General features: G+C 43.7%; 1 protein-coding gene across 2 annotated transcripts in view; it reads left to right on the top strand.

Annotated features, from left to right (window-relative positions):
- Nucleotides 1-5,548: 5,548 nt before the first annotated feature.
- The window catches only part of tle2b (TLE family member 2, transcriptional corepressor b), an 83,106-nt gene continuing 65,774 nt past the window's right edge, over nucleotides 5,549-22,880 (top strand). The window contains exons 1-3 of one of the 2 annotated variants that reach the window (XM_085399506.1): nucleotides 5,549-6,524; nucleotides 17,800-17,897; nucleotides 19,022-19,085. In XM_085399506.1, coding sequence (XP_085255632.1) covers nucleotides 6,501-6,524; nucleotides 17,800-17,897; nucleotides 19,022-19,085 — 186 coding nt within the window. In that variant the 5' untranslated portion in view covers nucleotides 5,549-6,500. The remainder of the gene's footprint in view (nucleotides 6,525-17,799; nucleotides 17,898-19,021; nucleotides 19,086-22,880) is intronic. The other variant, XM_085399507.1, reaches the window with a different exon arrangement.

The following is a 22,880-nucleotide window of genomic DNA, read 5'->3' as shown; positions in this document are numbered from 1 at the left end:
GACGCTGCAGGTTGTTTGTCATATCCGACTCGTTTTATGTGTTTAGGTTAGGGTTGTTCCACATGAATGTTTACTTATTTTAATTTTTAAGTGTTTGAAGTGGAATAAAGGAGCAAGAAAAAAAGGCTTTAATTTCGTGCTGGACTTAACTGCATGTGAGGTGTGTGTGTGTGTGTGTGTGTGTGTGTGTGTGTGTGTGTGTGTGTGTGTGTGTGTGTGTGTGTGTGTGTGTGTACAGTATCCTGTGTGAGAGACCGTGTGTGTGTGCAGTAGAAATAGCGGGGTTGAAATTAACGGCATAATTTACTGAGCATTTATGTAGCGTGACTGACAGGGTGCGTGTGTGTTTGTGCGCGCGCGCAGAATAATTGGAACTTCAATGCCCACAATCCCCACAGACTCGTCGGCTACCCCCCTCCCCGCCGCCGCCGCCGCCACCACCGCCCACACCCATTCAATGGCCAAGCTGCACCACGATTGGCCCGCTCTCCTCATGACATCAGGACCCAACGTGGGGTTCCCTGAAGGCAATTGGTTAAAACAGGGAGACCCTCCCTCCAATCAGAACGCGGAGAGAGCCCCCAGTCAGAGCTGAGCTTTTAAGGTGGAACCGAAGTGTTGGGGTGTGAGGGCTGTGGGGGGCGGTCCTTTTCTACAGTCTAAATTGAGATGTGTTAGCATGAAACTCGAGTTTCCCTCACCTTTACGGCGTGTTGTTACCTAACTAATAGGTGATCTTATTTGAATGTAAGTGTATTCAGTGTATTCAGCCACTGGACATTTTTAGTTCAGGCGTCGTGTAAAAATGCCGCCACTGCTAATTTGTCGATATTTTAACTGTCATTAGGTACCATAGTTAAGTTGGCTGCACTAAGTTTTGGTTGCTAACTCTATGACAGGTTTTTGTCTCATTGTGTAGTGTTAGGTTGTAGTACTGGTTATTTTCCATTATAGACCATGAGAGGACCATGTTTATCCCATGATAAACATGAGCCTGATCTCGCTCTGCTAGAAATGATTACCACACATATAAACAGTGTATAAATCATCTGTTGCTGCTATTTAGGGCTTTGGAAGCTGAGATCATAGTGTCATTGTTGTATCTCATCATGTGACTTTTTGCATCAGTCTGAAGGCGCTGACTCAAAGGCAAAGGTCAGTCAGAACACACTCCTACGCATGCGTTTGATATCCATAGAGAAACTGTGGGTTGTCCAGGGTTTCACCAGTCCAGCATTTCAAATTGGCAAAAGTATTTCTTTCTTGTGATTTTCTGTGTTAGAAGACATTCAGTTAAGGCTCTAACATGAGATGAGTAGGCTCTCTGTGTATCCCAGATAATATCAGTTGTTGTACACTAACAGATTATGCCTCTATGAATGTCACTGATGGACCTGCTGGACTTGGTACTGTGATGTGACTTGGTCCTTTTGGGCTAGTGCACCCTCATAAACCAGTTTAGCCCATATAGCGTTGCGTTAAAATCAGGTCGGCACTATAAATGCTTTGAACCGATCTGTACTGATGTCTGCATCTGTCTGTGTGTTTGCATGCTTACCTATCTGTCTCTCTTAAACCCAATGTGAGGAGTCGGGGGAGTAATTACCTGCATAATCCATTCTAGAAAATTAGATAATGCTGATTAGTACAATGGGCTACATGGGGAATAGTGGTGGGCATCACTGAATGACAGTATGTGTGTGTCTGTGTGAAAGAGAACGCTAAGAAAAAAGCTATTTAGAAAGAGGAGAGAGGGAAATCAGAGGGAAAAATGTGTTTCCTCACTAAATGATAGCTTAAGCAGACTTAAAAGTTTTTTTATTTTGTTTTGTGCTTCCCTCTCTCAGAAGTTTCCTCAGGTGACCTGTCCACCTCTAGTCCTGCTCGGATTAATTGTTTGGATGTGAATAATCCGGATGCGTAGATTTGATGAAGAAGGTGATGCGCTTCTTTCTTAACCTTTGGGCTGCTGTTGCTTGATTGCACTCATGATTTCCATTATGTCTCAAACTCTGCTCGATGCTTCAAGTGTAAATTTATGGAGAATGAACTGAGAGAGTAAGGACAATTTCAAACACTGAAAATATAAGAGCTTCTGCAAGTTCTCTGTCCATTCATCCATTTTCTTAACCAGTTATTCAATTCAGGGTTGTGAAGGTGTGGAGCCTATCCAGACTTTTAAAAGACAAGAGGCAGGGCACACGCTGGACAAGTCGCCACTTCATCACTGAGCTAACGCAGAGAGACGGACAACTGTTCACACTCACATTCACACTTATGGCCAATTTAGACAAGCAAGCTAACAGGCATGTCTTTGGGCTGTGGGAGGGAAAACATGCAAACTCCACACAGATCTTTGGTTCATGTTACAGCTTAAATTTTGTATTATTTCCCATTGGTTAGTTAGCAATAGTAAGCAGAAAGGGGTCACTTTCAGAGTAGAAGTCATCCAGTATTATAGTGGGTAGAAATGCTTTTTAAAAATCTGGGCTTTTATTTTGAAAGGCATATGTATTGCGATATAACAGACATGAGACCACTAACCATAAGACATTAACTTGTCGGCTATTTTGGACATGTGACAGTCATGGCGGGAGTCAGTCAGTCGCACAGGCCTAGAGACTGGTCGTGAGGGGAAAAAGGAGTATGGCTGCGAATGGTTGCTGGCAGTCACTGGAAAAATGGTTGGTAAAGCTCCAGTCACACAGGCCGGTTACACCCCCCCATTTTTCTCTAGTGATCCACCTGTTGCTCTAGAAGGGGAACAGATAGGCAAAAACCTCGTTGTTTGCTTGTATGCTAGTCACAGACTAGTCTGCAAACACTGTCCAGCTTTTCTCTGAGCTGTTAGCTGTAAAGAGCAACGCACAACAGAAATGGGGACTGTTTGCCTTGAAATTAAAAGTTGGGCTTTTTGATACATTGATAGTACATTTCATGGTACTTATGGAGTATATGCAGACAAACATGAAAAACTACAGGCAACCATGGCAATCACTAGCAGGATTTGAGTGCAGCACATTCTTTGCAACCACTTTTTCCAACTAAAGCCAGCAACCGCCAGGAACCACTGCTAACCAATCGGGGGAATAGACATTTACACCATTTAACCCTATAGAAATTAAAACAAATTTCATTAGAGTAATAAAGTGGCACTAGCGTTTCGAATAGCTAGCTAAACATAACAACAGTACTTAATCTACCCATGTTTTTTTTCCCTAACCCGTATTTGGGGGGCATCCTTGTGTTTTTGCCCCCGACCATTATTCTGTCCTTTAAATGACTGCTGGATAATATGTAGGAAACATATTTTATCACTTTTAAATTTAAAGAGTTGACATCAAATTATTTCCCTTTTTTTGGTGAAACAAAACACGAAGAGTTAAGATGAATGAAAGACAGAACATATGAAATGGATCCTATTTCTTCTTTTTTGTTGATTTGAAATCAGTTACCTTCCAAAATGATCTGAAATCAATTCCAGTAAGACAGCTAACAACTGAAATAATTCATTTATCATAACAACAGATTGGTGTGTAACATCAAGGCTCATCACTCCCCACAAATATGCTTTATATTAAATTAGGGAGTGACGAGTACAATCCCCCTGGAGCTCAGAGGTGGATGCTGGGGGTGATGGAGGGGTTTTAAACAGCAGGCGGTGAAGTCAGATGGGCGTTTTGTTGGGCGAGACGGTAAATTTTGCAGCTTAAATAGATAAATATCCAAATTCGGATGGTGTGTTTGTAATATGACGTAAGGTGGCAGGGAAGTAAGTGTGCATGATGCATTGCAGCTTGCCTGAACTAGCTTGCAGGCTTCTCACCATTAATCAACAGATTGCAATTAACAGCAGAAATGTCTGGCCTCATCACCACCACAGCTGCCCGTCATAAATGTATAGTCTGCTGAAATTAACTGTAGAGCCTGGCTTAGTTTCAGTCAAATGACAAATCAAACATTTGAACAAATGTAGAACAATGCATTTCAGAGCGCACTGACAGCAGATTACTCCAGGATCTATAGTGTGTGGTAATAGGCTGTATTGGATAATAGGATGTCTGTATGTGGCCTTAATTGAAGCTCTGGAGCTACCCTCTGGCTAACCCACTAGTTATCCAATGCAGTTTCTGTCTTACTGGAAACCCTCCACGGATGCCAAGACCGACTGTCCGATTCTACAGCGCCGGATTAATGGCTGTTTGATCAAGTTCAAAGGCAGAGCTGCTCTGGATAAACTCATTATAAACTGCGCCAAAAGACGGCTTGGCCACACTGTCGTACTGTACGTGGAAAGGCTTTAAATACCAGGTCTTAGTTGGTCCAGGTCCATTCTGGGCAGTCCTGTAAATAACAGGTGCGCTGGAGCCAAGAGTCAAAAGTAGGCAGGGAGACATTTTTATCTTGCTCTAGCTTGGATATTTCTGGTGCGTTACGCTGGTAATCCTCCAGTTACTCGACGTGTTGATTTAGATGGCGTCTTTGGCGGGAAGTGGACGTAACTGTAGCGTTCCTGCTCTGAAGTTTTGACAAATGTGGCCATAATTATCCATTTTAATTCAGAAGTCTCTGCAGGTGGCACGTCTAGTTGTTTATTCCAGCTGAGTGTTCTCGTTAAGGTGCAAGTTCTGACAAATAGTCTGTTTTTTAAACTAAATCTTAATGCCAACGTGTTTTTTTAAAATAATATACTGTGAGTTTCTGTTCACCTTAAGAAACCCATGGAGAAACAATAGATCAGAATTCAGAACCACCAAAAACAGTTCTGAGCAGATTATTTTTAAAAAGGGGCGTATGTGTTGTGTTTAGAGTTTTAGGCCCGTTGTAGAACATGATAAGGCTCTTGCTGTCTGCACCTTTAGTGTGGTAGCCCTGGAAAACTTTATCATTATGAAGTGTACGCCAAGCCCTGTGAATAGCCTCGAACTATGCGCATCAAGTGGCACCCTTCTTCCAGGTGAACCAGAAAGCAATATGAGACACCTCACTGGGTTGTATCCTTGTATCCCAGCCCGTGCTTTCATATTTAATCATTACTGCAAACACGCTCACAGCCTTTAGACATAAACGTGATAACTTTACCGTTACAGTGCGTACTTCCGTGGCACTCTTCTGTGTTAGAGAGGCTGTAGGAGCAAATGTATGCGGTCTGAACTCCTGGATGCAGTGCTTCTCAGGCCTTTGAGGTGTGAGGAGTCACATTGGTAGCAATCTTCAGCGCAGCCTGAGTGTGTTTACACCTGGATTTGTGCGCGAATAGGTGTGATTGGATTGCTGTCGCATCGTCCATGCCGCATTTTAATGCGAGGTGCAAACTGCCTAATAAACTTATCACTGTAATTGTTGTGTGTGGTTGGTGCTGCACATCGAGTTTGTCCGCATAGCTGTCGAGCGTTTTGTGTGTTTGAATCTCGATTCATATCAGTTTGAGCCCGACTCTTTGTGCATGACTGATTGCTTTGTGTGTCTGACCACAATTGAAAAGAGATCCATCTCTCGCCTCTCTCTCTTGCTGCCCCTCTGTGTGCGACTGGGTGTCTCTATCTACTCAGTTCCACCTTAAGAGGAGCTTTAGCAGGCTGTCGTGTTTGTGTTGAAGCCAACAGGCACAATATATTACAGTCTAGGGCTTGCTGCTGAAAAGCCCGCTGGATCCTCCACTGACCTGCTGTTCTTTCCTGCTTTCCTCTTGCATTTTTTTTCCACATTTAGATTAAAAACAAAGCTCTCACTCTCTCTCTCACACACACTCTCACTCCCGTCCCCTCCTCCTTCTCCTCCTCCTCCTTTTTCTTCTTCTTCTTCTTCTTCTTCTTCTTATCCTCCTTCTTTTCTGCGGCAGCAGTCAAGGCAGAGGCTTCAGTGTGTCACAGAGAGGGCGAAGAGGAGGAAAAAGCAGAGAAGAAGACTATTTGATCGAGCTGAGTGTTTGTTTACGTTTGTGTGTTTCGCCATTGGACGGCTGGGTGAAGGGGCAGGAGGAGAAGAGGGGCGAAGAGTAGGAGAAGTGGAAGAGGGGAGCTTGTCTGGATGAAATTCTCTGTGTCATGTCACTACGTGTGGACCCTGACTGATCACAGGGTGAGGAGAAGGCTGAGAGACGCTAAGGAGGAGAAACTGAGACTTTCACTGTGGAAAGGACAAGAGAGGAGGAGGAGGTAAAGTCCGCTGCTCCGTTTTGTCATGATATTATCGGATGAAGGAATTGACAGACTTCTTCTTCAGTTGTGCGTCAAGAGGAATATGCAGTAAAAGATAAATATATATATACATATATAGGGAGAGAGCGCGCGAGAAAAAGCAAAGAAGAACAGAAGAGTAAAGACTGCTGCGTTCAACCCTGCCAAGGAGCAGGAACTGGACTTATTGACTGGTGAGAGTGTGCGGGGGTTTGTGTGTGCGTGTGTGTGGCTGTGTAACCGGTGGAGGGCAGAGGAGTGGAGGGCCAGGGGACTAACCTGGCCATCAAACGGACTGGCAGCCTCTCCTCTCCTGGGATCATGTACCCTCAGGGCAGGCATCCGGTATGTACCTCCTTATGTCTTTTTTACCTGTCTGTCTCTGTCTCCCTTTTTATGTCTCCGATTGCATTGTCACTTTTTTTTTCTTCAGTATGTCTCTTATCTTGCGTCTTTCTGATTTCTTTTTTCTTTTTTTAATTTCCTGCTGGTCTTTCCTTACGTCCCTCCTCTTCTCAACTCTCACCTTGTTTATGTGTCTGTGTCCTTCTGTCTGTCTTTTTCTGTCCCTCCTCCTTAGTTTTACTGTAACATGAGGAGTGAGACGTGATGGGAGGGGAGGGGGATGTTTGGGCTAAGAGATTCCCTGTTATGCACACACACACACACACACACACACACACACACACACACACACACACACACACACACACACACACACACACACCCCTCTGTCATCTGCAACCAGGTGCCTTTGAGATCTTGTTGATAATTGGCAATGTAGGTGGCACATAACTGAATCTGCACCTTTCAGTGTGTGTGTGTGTGTGTGTGTGTGTGTGTGTGTGTGTGTGTGTGTGTGTGTGTGTGTGTGTGAGAATAGATCTGGCTGCATTAATGTGTGTGTGAAAGACCATCAGCTGTCTATTTGCTCATTTCTGTTGTTAAGCAAACACACACACACACACACACACACACACACACACACACACACACACACACACACACACACACACACACACACACATAGACATAGGCCATTTAATTTATAGTTAAATTCTACTTAATTCATTTCCATTACAACTACGAAAGGTCGTGAGTGCACAAGTACTTCCCCTTAATACCTCTTTAAAATCCCTCCTTCAGTTTCACCCTCCACCACCAGTAAGAATTCGCCGTTAATTTACCTGCCGGGGTAAAATAAAGGTTAAATACGTAGACTAAAAAGCACAGAAGGATGAATGACAGCTTAGGCTCAGTTTGGCTTAGGCCATTCGTTTCACAAGGGCCCTGGTCTGGTTGCTATAATCAGATTTGGTTGTCAGTCTCTTTGTATCTGCTACAAATGGGTCAGTGGCCACTTTGCCTCACAGTCAGCCAGCAAGCCAACCACTCAGTCAGTCAGCCAGCCATCCAACCAGCCAGCCAGCTATCACACAGAATTATGAATGACATTTCCACAAGAGGAAGGCATGAGGAATCAATTATACGTACAGAGAGAATGCTAATAAGGCAGCAGCGGGAAAAGAAGGGAGAAAAAGACGCTGGAAGAAACAGAGGAGTAAATACAAATGGAGAAAGTGAAAGATGTAAGAGCCAAGAAGGAGGAGGGGGGGCAAAAAAGGCTAGAAAGAATTCTTTAAAAAGGCACGGCTGGGGGTGGAAAGAGAAATGAAAATGAATGAGAGATGCGAAAGAAGAATAGAGCGCGAACATTCCTCTGTTCTCTCCTTTAGAGACGAATCAGAAAGCTTCCTGCTGCGATGCTCTGCCTTTCTGATAAAGTTCAATGCCAGATTGAGCCAACTCCAACCGATCAATAGTCTCCATCTCGCTCTTTCTGTCTCTCTCCCGTCTTTCTCCTCCTCTCTCGCTTCTTCCTCTGCAGCCCTCCTCTGCCAGAGGAACTTTATTTCTGGTGTTGCTGTGAAATGTGATCTGTGGAGAGGTGCGAGGGTGCAAAGAACGGTTACGTGTGTGCGCGCATGTGTGTGGTTGTCTGAGTTTTCATGCGCTTGTGTTTGTAGACACTGTGTGAGTGTGCTCATATGCATATACACATGTGCTCAGTTCAGACTTACTTATAATTTGAACTCTTAGCTTTTTAGCAGTCCGTCAGCTTTTCCACATGCAGGAATGCTAAATATTATTATTTTTCCCTGTTTTCATACTAGTTTGTTGTTTAGATACTTGAATTGTGCCTATGTGAATGGGAAAAGGTTGTAATAGGTATAAATATATACTCCCTTCAATAACATCAAGCAGGTTTCTAGGAATGAGCTTACATTTAAAAAGTGTGTTTCTAGTTTAGAGGCAGATTTCCCTTTTTTTCAGTCAAACATTAGTTTCCATTCATTTAAAAGAGGCTTGAAAGTTGCACGAGTCAGATCATCTCTGACAGTAATCGCTGTATTGCCTTAATTGTTTGTGGTAAAGATACACTTCTGTGTTGCTGTCTTTTTACACGGATCCCCATCAAACATTCTCCTCAAAAACTAGTCGACTGCATCAAACAGCTGATGAGTGTCACTGGTAAATGCAATCAGAAGACAAACTGTAAGGAATGTGAAAGTAAAGTACGAGCTGTGTGTGTTTTTGATCACACCACAACAGTTTACGAAATCTGTGTGAAACCTGCGTTACCAAGAGCTGATAATGTAACTTTGAATGGTTTCATGTCACGACCAAGTTAGGTTATGAAGTATAACTTATTTGAAAGTTTGTCTGAAGATGTCTTAAATATACTTGATTTCTTCATCTAAAGTGGTGGTTAAGTCATGATTGATGATGTGATTTTTCCTCTTCAGTCTGACATGTCGGTTTAATTCCCAACAGGCTGCCTTGAATGTGACATGCTCCGACCCATGCCTATTTGGAAGTGATGTCTTCAGATTAATGGATAAAACGAGGATGCAAGGCTTGAACTGCATCATTACTGTTGTTGTCATTTTAATTGTTTTTGGAAAAGTCAGACTTTGTTCTGGTTCTCTGGTGGGAAAGGGTTAAAAACTGAGGGTTGATTTGCCAGGCGAGCAGAGCTGTAATTGGTTCCACTGGATTTTTGTGGCAAGCGTTATCAGAACTGTGTGTACAATTTTGTGTGTGTGTGTGTGTGTGTGTGTGTGTGTGTGTGTGTGAGAGAGAGGGGGGGGGGTTGTGCGAGGTGTGTTTCTGTTTAATGTGTGTTTTGCAGCGCGTGTGCTTTTTCTTTTAGGTGTCTATTTCCTTTTAGTGCTTTGCGAGTGTGCGCATATTTGTATTAGCTGTGTGTGAGTGTGTGTCGCCTTGTTTGTTGACTTAGATGTGTGTTTCTCAGTGTGCATTTCTCCAGTGTAAGGTTCAGTGCTGTCTTACGTGCGTTTGTGTGTAACCATATGCATGTGCTTGGCTGTAATGCTGTTAGTTTTTATTTATCAGTTAAATGCTCAAGAACCCCTCGTTCTTCCTGTTTATTTATTTTTATGGTTCACGTTTGTTTACTTGCTGCACATGGAATTTGGGACCAATCAGACAGCTCTATGCCAGTATTGCAGGGTGGATATGAACCCCCAAACTTTTGCATGTGTGTGTGCTTGATTTGGAAGTGGAAGTGCAAAAGGAGAGCCGTGGCGGTGTGTGTGGATGTGTGTGTATGTGCCAACAACAGTAACAATAAATATTGTCCCAGTTCGACCTCGACTGCTGCTGTGAATGTACAAGGCCTTGATTGGCTGCCACACCCCAGTGAGCCAGGGGGAGGGAAAGAAGGGGCGAAAGGGAGAGATTTCCAGTTTATTTTCACGGTTAACAGAGATGTCAGGGACTCCTAGCTTGTAGAGGGGATCATGATTAGACTCAAACTGAAATATACACGCGTACTTATCTTCTACGTCATTATATACAGTGTATTTCACAGCCACACAAACTCTCTGCACGTTTCTTTAAAGGTGCAGAATCTACACATTTTGGCTGTGTGTTCACCTTAAGCTGCTTCCCTGTGTGTGTGCTACAAATTCTTCCTTGGATCCCACATTTGCGAAGACTCTAGTGTGGAGGACAGAAGCATATGCAATTAGAAGAGAAAGAGCAAAGCATGGTCGAGCCAGGAAGAGAAAGGTGTTGAATTTTCCACAATTGTAATAATAAAAGGTTGCAAAAAAAATACTGGAGATATTTAACCACATCTATCATGATGTTACAGTTATTAAATTGTTCAATATTTGCCTTTCAATGAGTTTCCAGACAAGTAAAGGGGAAAATGTTTGTTGCAGAACTTAAAATGTACAGTCATCTCTGTGCATGTATGAAATGAGCTTGCTTCTCCTGTGGCCATGAACAGACTGACAAACTAATTGCAATAGACGGCCACAGAAAGTACGTATCACTCAGTAATGAGGCGAGAGACGCCGAAGTGTTTCTGTGCAACTTAAACTCGTTTGATGAGTGTGTGTCAGACTAGTTGAGATGACTTAATTGCGTTGGCAGTAATTAAGTAATTGTTAGTTTGTTCTGCAGACATACAAATATGCAGCGTTTGCTTTCACATGCACACACTGGCCCTGCCATTTCTTCTTCTTCTTTTTTGCCAGCTGTGTTGGGTAGTTTGTTTTTTTCCAAACATTTGTGGCTGTAATGACATCTACGTATGGTAAACAGCACAGAGGATTGCTGTAACCTCCCACAGATGACATTCTCGCCTCCTCCCGAGACATTGTCCTTGTGTTGTTTACATTTAATTTCATTCAGCATTTCAGAGGCAACCTTCTAAATGGCAAAAAGTCAAGCAACAACAATACAGCTGCAGTGAGACGACCCGCAGGATAAGCAAAAAGTCAAACAACTAACCAAGCAGCTACTCCTGATCAGCCATCAGCAGCCACCCAGATTAAGGCTCCTCTCTGATTAAAAACAGGCCTTTTTTCATCCTCAAATCCTGCGTTCTGTGTTCTTTTCTTTGCCATTAAAAGAAATGATCAGAGCGAGGCTTGGATCGAGTCCAGAGACTCATTTAGCTGCCAATCTTTCCCTTATTTGTAATCCACCTCTGGCTTAACGGCTGACTGGTGAGCTGCAGCTTTAACTGGCTTGCTTTCTGACTGACTGGTAACTAGTGGACTGACGGGCTGATTCAATGTCTATTTCACTTTCGGGCTACTGGAACACTGACTGACATTGATTAGATCTTATTGATACAAGCAGCGCATTTGATTTAGCTTGCAGTTGTGTTTTGTTAAGTTTTTTTTAATTGATCCTCCTCTCGATTGCTGAAAAAATATTTTTTTTGTTCTTTATTAGCATCCACCCAGCTGGGTTATTATCTCAGAGTGAGCTGAAGCTTTACTACAATGAAATTGAAATAATTATTGTACCACGTCAGGGTTTTTCCTCGCTCAGAATGTGCCTCCGGGGAGCGACTGTGCACTTGAGCGCAATTGGTCTGTGTATAATTCTGGGACAAAGTCTTTGTTACCTGAGTTAACAGAAGTTTATAGAGTTTAAAAGAAATAAGCTTGACTATATCAAACTGTCCAAATTTTTAGTACTGATGATTTTTCATATGGAAGACCAAAATATCCCAGATAGATGAAAGGAATTTCAAGCTTGAAGAATGCAATTCTGATGCATTAGATGATTTTTGTGCCGGTTCTCAGCCGGAAACAGTCTTGATTCAAATTCTTACCGACTGTAGCTGTTTCTGAACCTCATGGAGGAGTATGTGAAAATCCAAATGTCCTACTCAGTCAGACCCCGGCATTAAACAGCCTAATCCAAAGGCTGTGTAATGACCAATTGCGCTGATTTGTGCCATTGTGAAAATGCTGCGGTTAAAAATCTGCACGCTCCTTTCAGGCGCTTTCTTCGACTAAACCACACTGAGAGTCTCCAGTAGGGGGAATGCATCTGAAGTGGATTTTCTCCTGCTGTGTGATACGTGTGAGACAAAACTGCTTCAGACAATGTCCCAACCCGTTTTCCCTAAACTGTCCGGACTGCATCTCCTTAAGTGTTAGTTTGTTAAGATTTAAGCTTTTAAAGGCTTGAAAAACCAAATAACTGTTAATAGCAAAAGATGTCCCCGAGTTCTCAGCACAAAGAAAGAGCCAGAACCTCTAAACGGGACTGTTGGATGAGTGTTTTTCTCTTAGTAATAAATACTTTTGAGTGGAAATGCAGGGACAGACTTACAAAAATGAAACTCTGAGGGCTTCATAAAAACCTTGCTGATATGTAGGTACGTTACATTACCATCCTTCACTTAAGCCTCTATGTTTAGCTTTTCATCCACACACAGCCTAAACCAAGGAGCTGTTCCTGATGTTACTGCTCACTTCAGCAGACACAAATACTCAAGCTCACACATATGCAGGCGTGCGCACAGCACACACACGCACACACATATACACACATGCACAAGGGGCACTGACACTCCTCTGCCACACTTGGCATTTCTCATCTATTCGTGTGCCTTTTTTCCTAAATATTTCACCAGCCAATTATTATTTCATGTGCTATCTGAATGTGTCTCTGCTTGTCTCAGACAGACACACAGGGGAAGGGGGGAAAAAAGAGGGAGCAGGAAGGATGAGTAAAGAGCGACAGAAGAGAAGAAGGAGGGAAGAATGAGCCCGAACGGCAAGCGAAAGGGCACGAAAAAGAAAAACAAAAGAGAAAAGTGTTCTGTGGGTGTTTTGGTTGAATGAATGCGTCCATGCATAGGCATGCCTGCTTATACCGTGCGAATACTTATGTGATGGTGGAAAGTGTGCCAGGGGCTAAACAGATAGGTGGAGGAGACAAGCAGACAGAAAGAATCATTTCATTCCCAGACCTGAATCTGTTTCACAGTTGCCTCTCGTGCAGCAGCTATCGGTGCTGGAAGAACAGGCAGCAGCTTGAACAGAAGACAGACAGGCAGAGAGACTGACACAGACGCAGGCTGACCTGATACCTGGCAGTTTAAAAAAATAACTGAAAAAGTACAGAAAACAGACGTGAATTGAATAGTTGGAAAAAGTATTCATGCGCAAATTCACAGTCTTTAATACTTTTCCCACAAAAAACGAGTGCCCGTGTGTGTACCGTGACATTGACTAGTGACATTTACTGAATGACAGTTTGTAAAGGCTACATGAGATTTGACGATGCTAAGTTTTTCACCTAAGAAATGATTAAATTAATTAAAACACCAGAGTAATGTGTGTCTTTATTCTGTTTGTAGTATCCACACTCAAATTGATGCTGGCACCAAACATGGGTGGCGTGATTCACGTCCCGCAGTTGGTTTTTCTTTTATTTTGACTGATATGATGGTGCAAGGTAGTTTGTTTGCGCCTGATGGAAATAAGCAGGCATAGAAACAATGCAGGATTTCAATTATTTAAGAAACTGCTTTGTAAATATTTTATGATATTTCTGAAGAAGCACATTACTGCCACTTGTATCTCTTCAGTCAATGCCCACAGCTCATGGCAGTAGATGAGGATAGGAAAATAGATTGACCAGTAAATCAACAGAGCGCTAAAGCATCCACATCGTTGCAGATGCCGCAATGATCCTCCTATCAATCTTCCTCTGGATTCTGCCTGGAACTCGTGAAGCAGCAGGTTTCCAGTCCAGATCATGCAAATCCACCAATTTTACTGCGGATTGGAGTTGCTCATTCTTACTCGCTCACCTCCAGAGTGTCCCAGTTCAAGCTGGAGGTCAACATCAACCTTCAGAAAGTCACGACACCAGCCCACCAAAACTTGGCCACACCTAGAAAATCTGTCAGGGCTGAGGGTCGTTATGTCCTTACAGCCCTTGCAGTCAAACTCCTGACAGGTGGATCAGTTGACAGACAGGTAATAGTTGCGTCCAGCAGGTGGGTCCCTCCCCCGTGCCGTCTCGTGACACGGTAAAATAGGCTTCAACCACCACTCCCCTCCCCTCGCTTCCTACCATATACATAATCCTTCCTAATTCTCTGCTTACCCATGCCAGCTCGTCCAAATTGTGATTGACTGCTGGCCCACATGGTGCATGTGTGTGTGTGTTTATGCACAAGTGACCTTTATTTCTCTTCCTCTCCCCTCTTCCACCTCCACCTCCTAGATTAACTGGATCAGTTTTGGGTTTCAGGATCCCCTATTTCCCACGTGTGGGACTAATAAAGGTTATCTTATCTTATCTTATCTTATCTTATCTTATCTTATGCTGGATGATATGGTGCTCTCTCTGAAATGCACACACGCACACAGACACACACAGTCACACATAAAAACATGGGAGGCGTTAGGCTGTTTTTTGGCTCATCGTGACGCCCTACTGGACCCCTAACAGTCTGGTCTGCCATCTGTCACAATATAGGAGAGAAGGCTCACACATACACTCAAACAACAGTGTTTGTTTGGTGTACATAGAGCATTGCTTGCTGATGCTTCTCTCGCAGAAGTTCAATCTTACTCTTACTGGCTTAAGTGTCCTTGAGTAAGACACTAAGTCTCCTGTTATTACATTTAAGCATGAACTATTTTCATTCCAGCTTCCCATGCTGGTCTTTTCATTCTGACAGAAAGAGCTCAGCGCAAGCGTGGAATATTTCTCCTTTTGCCTCGGGACCTTATAACTTTTTTTTGTTGTATTTTTCATTTCCTTTTTCGTGCATAAGAAGCTTTATCGCTCCAGGCTCTTTGAAACTCATTCAAAAAGGTGCAACTGGCAAATCAAAAGTAAGACATTTTTCGAGTTTTTGTCCAGCAGATGAAAGGATTCAGGTCTCTCTCATTAGCGCGCAGCACAGGACGCCGTGGCGACACCAACGGTTGTGACTCGCAGATCTCTTGTATAATCCCGATCTGTGACTATGGGCTTTATTATGTGACTTAGTGCTGCTGAGCCAGCAGCACTTTGTCTGTGTGCTCATGTGTGCATGGCAGCAGATGGTAGAAGCAGTATTACCACAGGCCGACGGACAGGGTAGAGAGACCGGGCTGTGTTGACTACAGCAAACACAGCATCTCTCTCTCTTTTACCCGGTCGGTCTGAGTCTGTGTCTCTCTCTCCCTATGTCCTCTTCCCCTCGCCTCAGTGTCAGACGGATGAATGGCTGGCTATCTCTCTCAGTCAGCAGCCACACCACTTTTTCATCATCTGTCTCTCTGTTCGTTCTTTCATTCCTCTGGAAGAATGTCAGACTAGTCTATCACACCCTCCATCCCTCAATCCATCCACCCCTCTGTCTGTCAGATGAGTATCTATCTTTCTTCTGACCCCCCCCCCCCCCCAGTCAATCCATCCCTCTGTCCCTACCCTCCCTGTGTGAGTTTGTGCGTCGTTTGTGTGGCACTGTGTACTTAAATTGTGAACCTACATGCACAGTGTATGTTTGTTTATGTGTTTTTCAATAAGCTTATGCTGTGTGTGTGTGTGTGTGTGTGCCAGATCATGGTCTGCAAGCCCCCCCCCCCTCCCGACACACACACTCCCGCCTCTCCTCCCCCACTGGGTGTCTGTGGTGTGAATCAAGGTCGGTGGGGATCTGTTGGCAGACACCATCATGTATCCCATCTACGCCCTCCCTTATACGCGCGCACACACACACCCTGGGGGTTTGTGTGTATTGCGTCCGTCCACCCATCTAGACGTCCCCACCATGCCTGCCTCAGTTCAGTTAAGCTCGGGCTCAGCTCGGCTCCCCGGATTAATTACTGCGTAACCCACCGCGTCTTTGACCTCCACCGTCGGACTAATTGAAATCTAATTGAATTGTGCTTGTCTAGACTAATGAAGAGCCACCACTGAAACCGCCAATCTTTTAGCCGTGGCTGTTGCCCGATAGCCACCCAACTGCGCCATAGCGACAGCACCAGTCTGCTCATTCTGATTGGATGGATGACTGCACAGAAGGACGCGTGGATAGGTATAGAGACAAACAATAGTTGATTTGGATAACCAAAGCAACCAAAAGAAAGCTATGAAATAAATATGATATCAACAAACTTTAACAAGGGCGTATTAGCCTCTGCTTAATAACCACCGTTAGCCTTTTGCTCCTGCAGTGCAGCCCTGAACTTTTAAAACTTACTTGACAAAGGTGCAAATGTTTGATGCAATCTGACTGGACATTAGCTGGTACCTCCTTGGTACGAAGTCCGTGTGATTTCAGATTGCAGAATGTCAGAACGGAGCTAATTTTCTGGTGCATTTACCACTAGTGTACAGCAGAGCTCACCTAAACCAAACAAAGCAAACGTGTCCGAAATAGGCAGCTATGTGTGATTCTCTCAAAATTGTCCCTAGTGCAAGTGTGATAGTTGTGATACAGGCAGAAAAGATGTTGGCATTGAGTTATGCACCTGTAGGACAGCGGAAGACTTAGCTCAGTTTACACTTCTGCGCGCCTGTGTTGCTCTGCAGTCTCCCTGACGAAATGCTACTTGGCGCTTCTCTTCAAGTTGATCCGTTTTCCTACAGTTGATTGGGAAAAATTGTGGCTGCAGGCTGCAACGACGTGACGTGCTGTTACTTTTATAGCAAGACGCACATCGGGTTACAACACAGGCTTTTGGGTTTTTGTGCAGCATAGATACAACACAGAAGCATAAATTCCCCTTTAATCTCCAAACACTACAGGAATCTGGCTTCTGTCCTCAACTGCCATGCTCTTGGCTTTGGTGGGGGGGCTCATGGTCACAGCGGGGATTATTTGCAGCCTGGAAGCAGATGAGTTGTCCTTGTCAAAGGAATTTAAAGGGGATAGTGGTGAGACTGCACTCTGACAGGTCATAAGAAGTGCGAGCCTAGCAGACTGCCAGGTGCCAGTCTGCTAGGCTCGCAGTGAGCGTCATAATACAGAAAAATTAATCAGTCTAAATTCGGAGGAAGTAGGAGAAGAATGGAAAAAAAAAACTGGTGTCTTCTTACATAAAAATGTCCTCCGAGGATTGACAGTGTCATTAAAAACACGCTCGTGCTCTTCCGCGTACTCCAGCCCCATCCCCAAACAAAACAACTTCTGCATCGAAAAACATCAACACTGGCCTCGTTTCTCAAACTTTGCGAAGACTATGGAGAAGCAGGGCTGCTGTCGAAAGCGTTTTAGACAGGCACGGAGGGCTGGTGGTGGGGGACCCTTGGGAGATGCTTGTTTTGTTGGGCCTTCTTTGGCTTTTAGCAGGTGAGCGACGATGCCGTGATTCCCTATAAGTTATTCATTTGATGTTTCCTCCCTTCTCAGCTCTTTGTAGGCTGGAATACATTAGCAGCCTGCCAGAGTGAAGAGGATGCTAATGTGGAAGCGAGGGAGAGCGAGAGGAGAGGAAGAAAGGATAGGGGGGCAGTGGAGAGAAGGAGGCAGAGTCATTAGAGGAGGAGGAGAACAGAGAGAGAGAGGACAAGGCTTTTATGATGTGTGGGAAGGGGAAGTGACCTTCCCTCTCACTTTCATCTTGGCTTTTTTTCCTCCTCGTGCATTGCTCCCTCACACACAAAAACACACAAACACACTTACAGTTTCTCGCACACACTCCAGTATGCAGGTTCACATGCACCTGCACATTTACAGCAGTGCTTACAGTCTGCTCTCGAACAGGCACACACACATTCACACCTCTCTATCTGTTTTTCAACCACTCTTTGTTCTGTTTTCTCCCCTGTGCAGGTCCCCTTGCAACCTGGCCAGTCTTTCAAGTTCACAGTCCTGGAAACTCTGGACCGAATCAAGGAGGAATTCCAATTCCTCCAGGCTCAGTATCACAGGTACCCAAAACACATTACACAAATCCATTTGTGCATGCGTGCAGATACACAAATTTATTTAAAAACATAAATATTGTTGGGAAACGAAACAAGCTTCCTGAAGAAGCTTGAAACCAGTAACGCTCTTCTAGTCTTAATATAGAAACAACAAATTGTAATTCAGTTCAAATAATAAAGATAGAATGGCTGCACATGTGTCCTTTAATCTTTATAAGGAAATATGGGATGCCTGTCATACCAAATTCTTTCTCTTTAGCTGTCTCTACATAAGTTTCAGTCTAATAGGCATCCGTTTACACTAATTTGGGGAGAAATATGCTATCATTGTGTCTGTCCGTATCAACCTTAACACGATATTAATAAGAAATAAATATATCACATCTAATTTTAAAATACTGCATTTTTTTTCAACAGTATAACTGAGTTTCCAACATAAAAAAAGAAAGTTAGGTAATTCAGGTCTTTTATTTTTAACTGCTGGAGGTGACTGATCAGCTTATCACGGCTGGTTGACCTGAAATGACCTCAGCTAATAGAGATAAAGAGTTAGGTTAAAAAATAAAAGCCTCTTTCTCACACCTCAGCGGGCAGGTTGAACAGCCTGCTGTGATACATTAACAGTAATTCACTGCAGGGTGTGGTGGATCTGTGCAAAACACACACATATCTACAAAATCAAAGAGCATCACTAACGCCTTTCATAATAATGACCCACTGGAACTTTCTTCGTTTAATCACTGTTGATTCGTTTTAAAACCACGCACTCTAAATATCTGTCACGTCTAGAAACGATAACAATAATAAAAATGCAGAGCAAATGTGCAGTTTAAGCAGAATTGAAAAAACGTTGCACTTGGTAGCACCGAATCGGACACCTTCCCACACACGTGTTGTTTCTGTGGTGAACTGCAGTCAAGAATGAGAGACGCCCTTCTGGCTGTTGCTGCTATAAAGGTGAACATTTTCTGTGCTACTTTAAGCAGACCTTAGACCTTAAATAGTATTTTTTTGGCATGTATGGCATAGCAACCTAAACTATGTCCTGAGTCCTGTGTAAATTATTTCACTGGATTCAAGTAAACCATTTCATTCATGTGTTTGTGCTTTTTCTCACCCTCATGCAGCCTGAAGCTGGAGTGTGAGAAGCTGGCCAGTGAGAAGACTGAGATGCAGAGGCACTACATCATGGTGAGTCCAGTCACATCTTTACCAAAGCTATATGTTAATTGACTAGTCTGACCAGGGCTCTCGGCTCTCTGAGAGGAGTCTGCTGGGTTAAAATCAAATAGATGGTATATATCGAGGGAAGTATCTTAAATATCAATAACAGCAGAACACGCTTGCACATTTGCACAATAGAGTCTTTGCTATCGAGAGTTTTTCTCACACGCCGTTTATCTCGCTCTCTCATACCTGCCTCCGTATCTCTCGCCATATTTTATTCCTCATTCAGACCTTTTATATTGTCTTTTTCTTTGGCTCTTCTTTTTCTCTGTTTTCTCCCGTGTGCTAACAGCCTGAGCTCCTCGTGTCGGTGTGTCTGCGCGACTAAAGGCTCACATGTATCGTAAGCCTTCGTCTGTGGTACAAAACCCACACAGAGCCGACCAGAATACGATATGCACCATCTGCTAAGCTGCTCGCATTTCATAAACCTGGGAGAGCAGGCAGGATCAGGGCCGTAAGCTAGATAGACACACAGATGGAGAGACATAAAGAGGGAGAGAGAGAGAAGAGAAGCAGACTGGCAGATAGACTGACAAAAGAGAGAGAAAGGTAGAGAGAGAGAGCACTAAACAGGCAAACTGGCAGACAGACAGATGGATGTAGATGGCCACAGACAGGCAGGAGATCAGCAGATAAACACACACCCACACCCACACAGACACCCACCCACACACAGGATGTACAGGGTACTCGTTCATTCATCCATACTTGCACACGACCTTGTTCCTCTGTCCTTACGAGGACCTGATACAAGTGCATGCCAAATGCTGTAACACATGCATTTCTCCAAATAAAACAAAATTCCTTTTTTTTAAAAATAAAAGAGCATAAGAACACTCTCTAGCAGTTGCTATTCTTATTACGTACAGTAGTTTGGTAAGGCCTGACAGCCTCTGATCGCTAAGGAAATAGTGTAATTCCTGACCAGCTGGAGAGGTGTTGTTAGGGGTTGCTAGCTGTCGCTAGGTTAAATTAGTCGCAGAGACTGCGCTACATATAAATGGTAAATGGCCTGTATTTGTATAGCGCTTTTACTAGTCCCCCCTAGGGACCCCAAAGCGCTTTACACACCCAGTCATCCACACATTCACACACTGGTGGAGGCAAGCTACAGTTGTAGCCACAGCTGCCCTGGGGCAGACTAAAAAGACTAAAAACCTCCATGCAAGTGCTTTGGTCGTAAGCACAACGAAACAACCTGTAGAGTGCATGGAAGATAAAAACTAGTCTGCAAACTGGAAATGAAAGTAAAAGAAGAAGAAAATGCGCCATTGTTCAGCTCACTGCACTTGGGTGGCTTACTGCTGTGACCCTTACTTCCGTCCAGTGTCTCCTAATAGTTCTTTCAGCTAATATAGCATGTTTGGACAATTGTGTGATTGAAGTCACTGAAACTGTTTTCACGCATGCACTGCAACCCTGAACATTTCTGGGCGATACGTGAGAGCACAACTGCCTCGTGCTGTTGGATCAGACGTAAGCCAGTCAACCTGTGAGCCAGAGTCTGCGTGATGTCATTTTGTACCGATGTGCAAATAACACAGATAGTAGTACAGTGTTCCCCTCCTGCACGCACCATCCAGGCTGCTGCCAAATGACACAGAATACTTCCAGTTGTGCCAGCGCGTCTGAAGCAGGCTATATCCTGCTGTGAGAAAGAACAACTGTGGAAAATAGCCAACCTCATTATCTCAAAATTGGCTTGAGTTCATGTGTGAAAATGTCTTGAGATAACACGCTGATTGTACAATTCTTTTGTCTAACAAATATTTTAGTTTCACGAGAAGAAGACTGAGTGTTTCACCAGCAGATTTGCATGTTGCTCAGGTCGCTCACTCAGGTTATAATGACATCTTTAAAACGACTGGAACAGAAATCCGCTGTGCTGCTTGCAATCTAAGTGGCTGTTCAGCAAAAGGTATGCAAGCTCATATTAAAGTTATTTATTATTCACTTATTCTGATTTACAATTGAGTTATAACAGAATTTCTGATTTCACTTAATTGTATTTCCATGATTTGTCACTTACTCCCAATACGGGAGCCTTTTCATTACATTTTAAAGTTATTGCATTTTCTGGCAGCTGCATAAACACTATAAAACTTTAAATTAATGGCATACTGCATATCAATAAATTCAAGCAACTGGATGACGAAATGCTGATTGAGGATTCCAAACAACACAAAAGCATGTGCATTAAAGATGAAAGGTTGTCAAACTGACCTCATTATAAAGTTTTTAATGTGCTTCTCATTATAAAAATCAAGAAGATGCATGCGCACATAAATATGGTGCGGTACAATGTGGACAACTTGAGCAATTCAGGCACTCCCCATTTTAGCTTCACACATTTACTGTGGGGAAGAAAAAGCTTAGATAAACATCCGTCTTCCCCAGTGTAAATCTTCACCACCCTTTCTTATACAATAGGGGCAGCGGCATGCCAGAACAGATACATTTCCGTGTCTTTCAATAGTCAGCGGGATTTAATCGAACTTGTGCATATCATATGTCACAACCTCTGTGACCGCTGTGGATGGAGGAGGAATGACACACAGTATCCGCTGCTGTGTGTTTAAACACGGGGCTTTAACGGCTGCCTTTTGCAGGAGGTCAGGGAGCTGCAGATGCTGATGACATACCCATATAGGTTAGCATAGCAGAGCGTTAGCACCGCAGGCTATAATATTTGAACAAGGGCTCACTGTATTGTAGTGGATGGCTAACGCAGTGTAATGCTACTTCATAGGCATGGCTCAGAAATGAGAGGGAGGGAAAGAGGGAGAGAAAATGAGAGAGAGAAGAAAGAGAGGCTCAAAGGGAAAGATAGCTTGAGAGAAAAAAAGGCTCAGAGAGTGTCAGACAGAAGAAAAAAAAACAGGGAGCTGCTGAGGGAGGAAGGGATACAAAAGGAGGCAGAGATAAAGAGAATAAAAGAGGAGAGGGAGAGAGAGGGAGAGAGATGAGAGAGAAAGAGTGTGGAAAAAAAGCTGAAAAGGAATGAGAGAGAAGAAATGAGAAAGAGGGATACCAGGGGACGGAAAGATGGAGACTGAGGAAAAAGATGCTGCGAAGGGATGAAATGGACAGAAAGGGAGAGAGAGAAAAAGAGTATGCAACACAGAGTGCGAGAGAAAGAGATAGCGATGTGTTTGTGTGTGTGGTTGGGGGGGGGCGTGAAATGAGAGGGCGAGAGAGATGGAGAAGGAGAGAGAGGGTGCACGCACAGACACGTAAATAATGTGAAGCAACAACGGACTCGCTGCGCCCACAGAGGAGATAACCCAGAAGGCTATATTTAGCTCGTTAGGCCTGTCATCCACACTGAGGCCTGTTTCCACAGGCTGGGGCTCTGCGCACCATGCTGCACTGCTCCTGCCTTTACTATTCATCAGTTTTAAGCTCTTTAAATACCAGGGTGAGGGGTTGGAAAGTAGGAAGGTAGTTACACATAACTGGAGCGCGTGTAAGTTCTTGTAAACTGTAAAAGCTTTACATTCAAGATGACATGACAGTTAAGAAACATATACTTTGTGCCTAAAGGTGGGAGGTCTGGGTGTCTCTTCGGCATCAGAAAGCCTGCTGCTTGTTTCATACAGGCAGTCACTTTAGAGCGGTTAAAAAAAAGTATACTGGTTAAAAAAAGACATGCAAGTTGAAATACGCTTCAGTCTTTGTTTTAAATTGCTTTCCTAGTAAACCATTTTAGTAAACCTCAAAAGTATTCTGTGAGTACTTTTTGGTTCCCGTTGATTT

The sequence above is a fragment of the Rhamphochromis longiceps genome, linkage group LG23 (genome assembly GCF_057381845.1).
Source record: "Rhamphochromis longiceps isolate RC_006_pf linkage group LG23, R_longiceps_female_GT1.1, whole genome shotgun sequence".
NCBI classification, from domain to species: Eukaryota; Metazoa; Chordata; class Actinopteri; order Cichliformes; family Cichlidae; genus Rhamphochromis; species Rhamphochromis longiceps.
The sequence above is the reverse complement of the archived record's forward strand: the minus strand, read 5'-3'. Positions and strand labels throughout refer to the sequence as shown.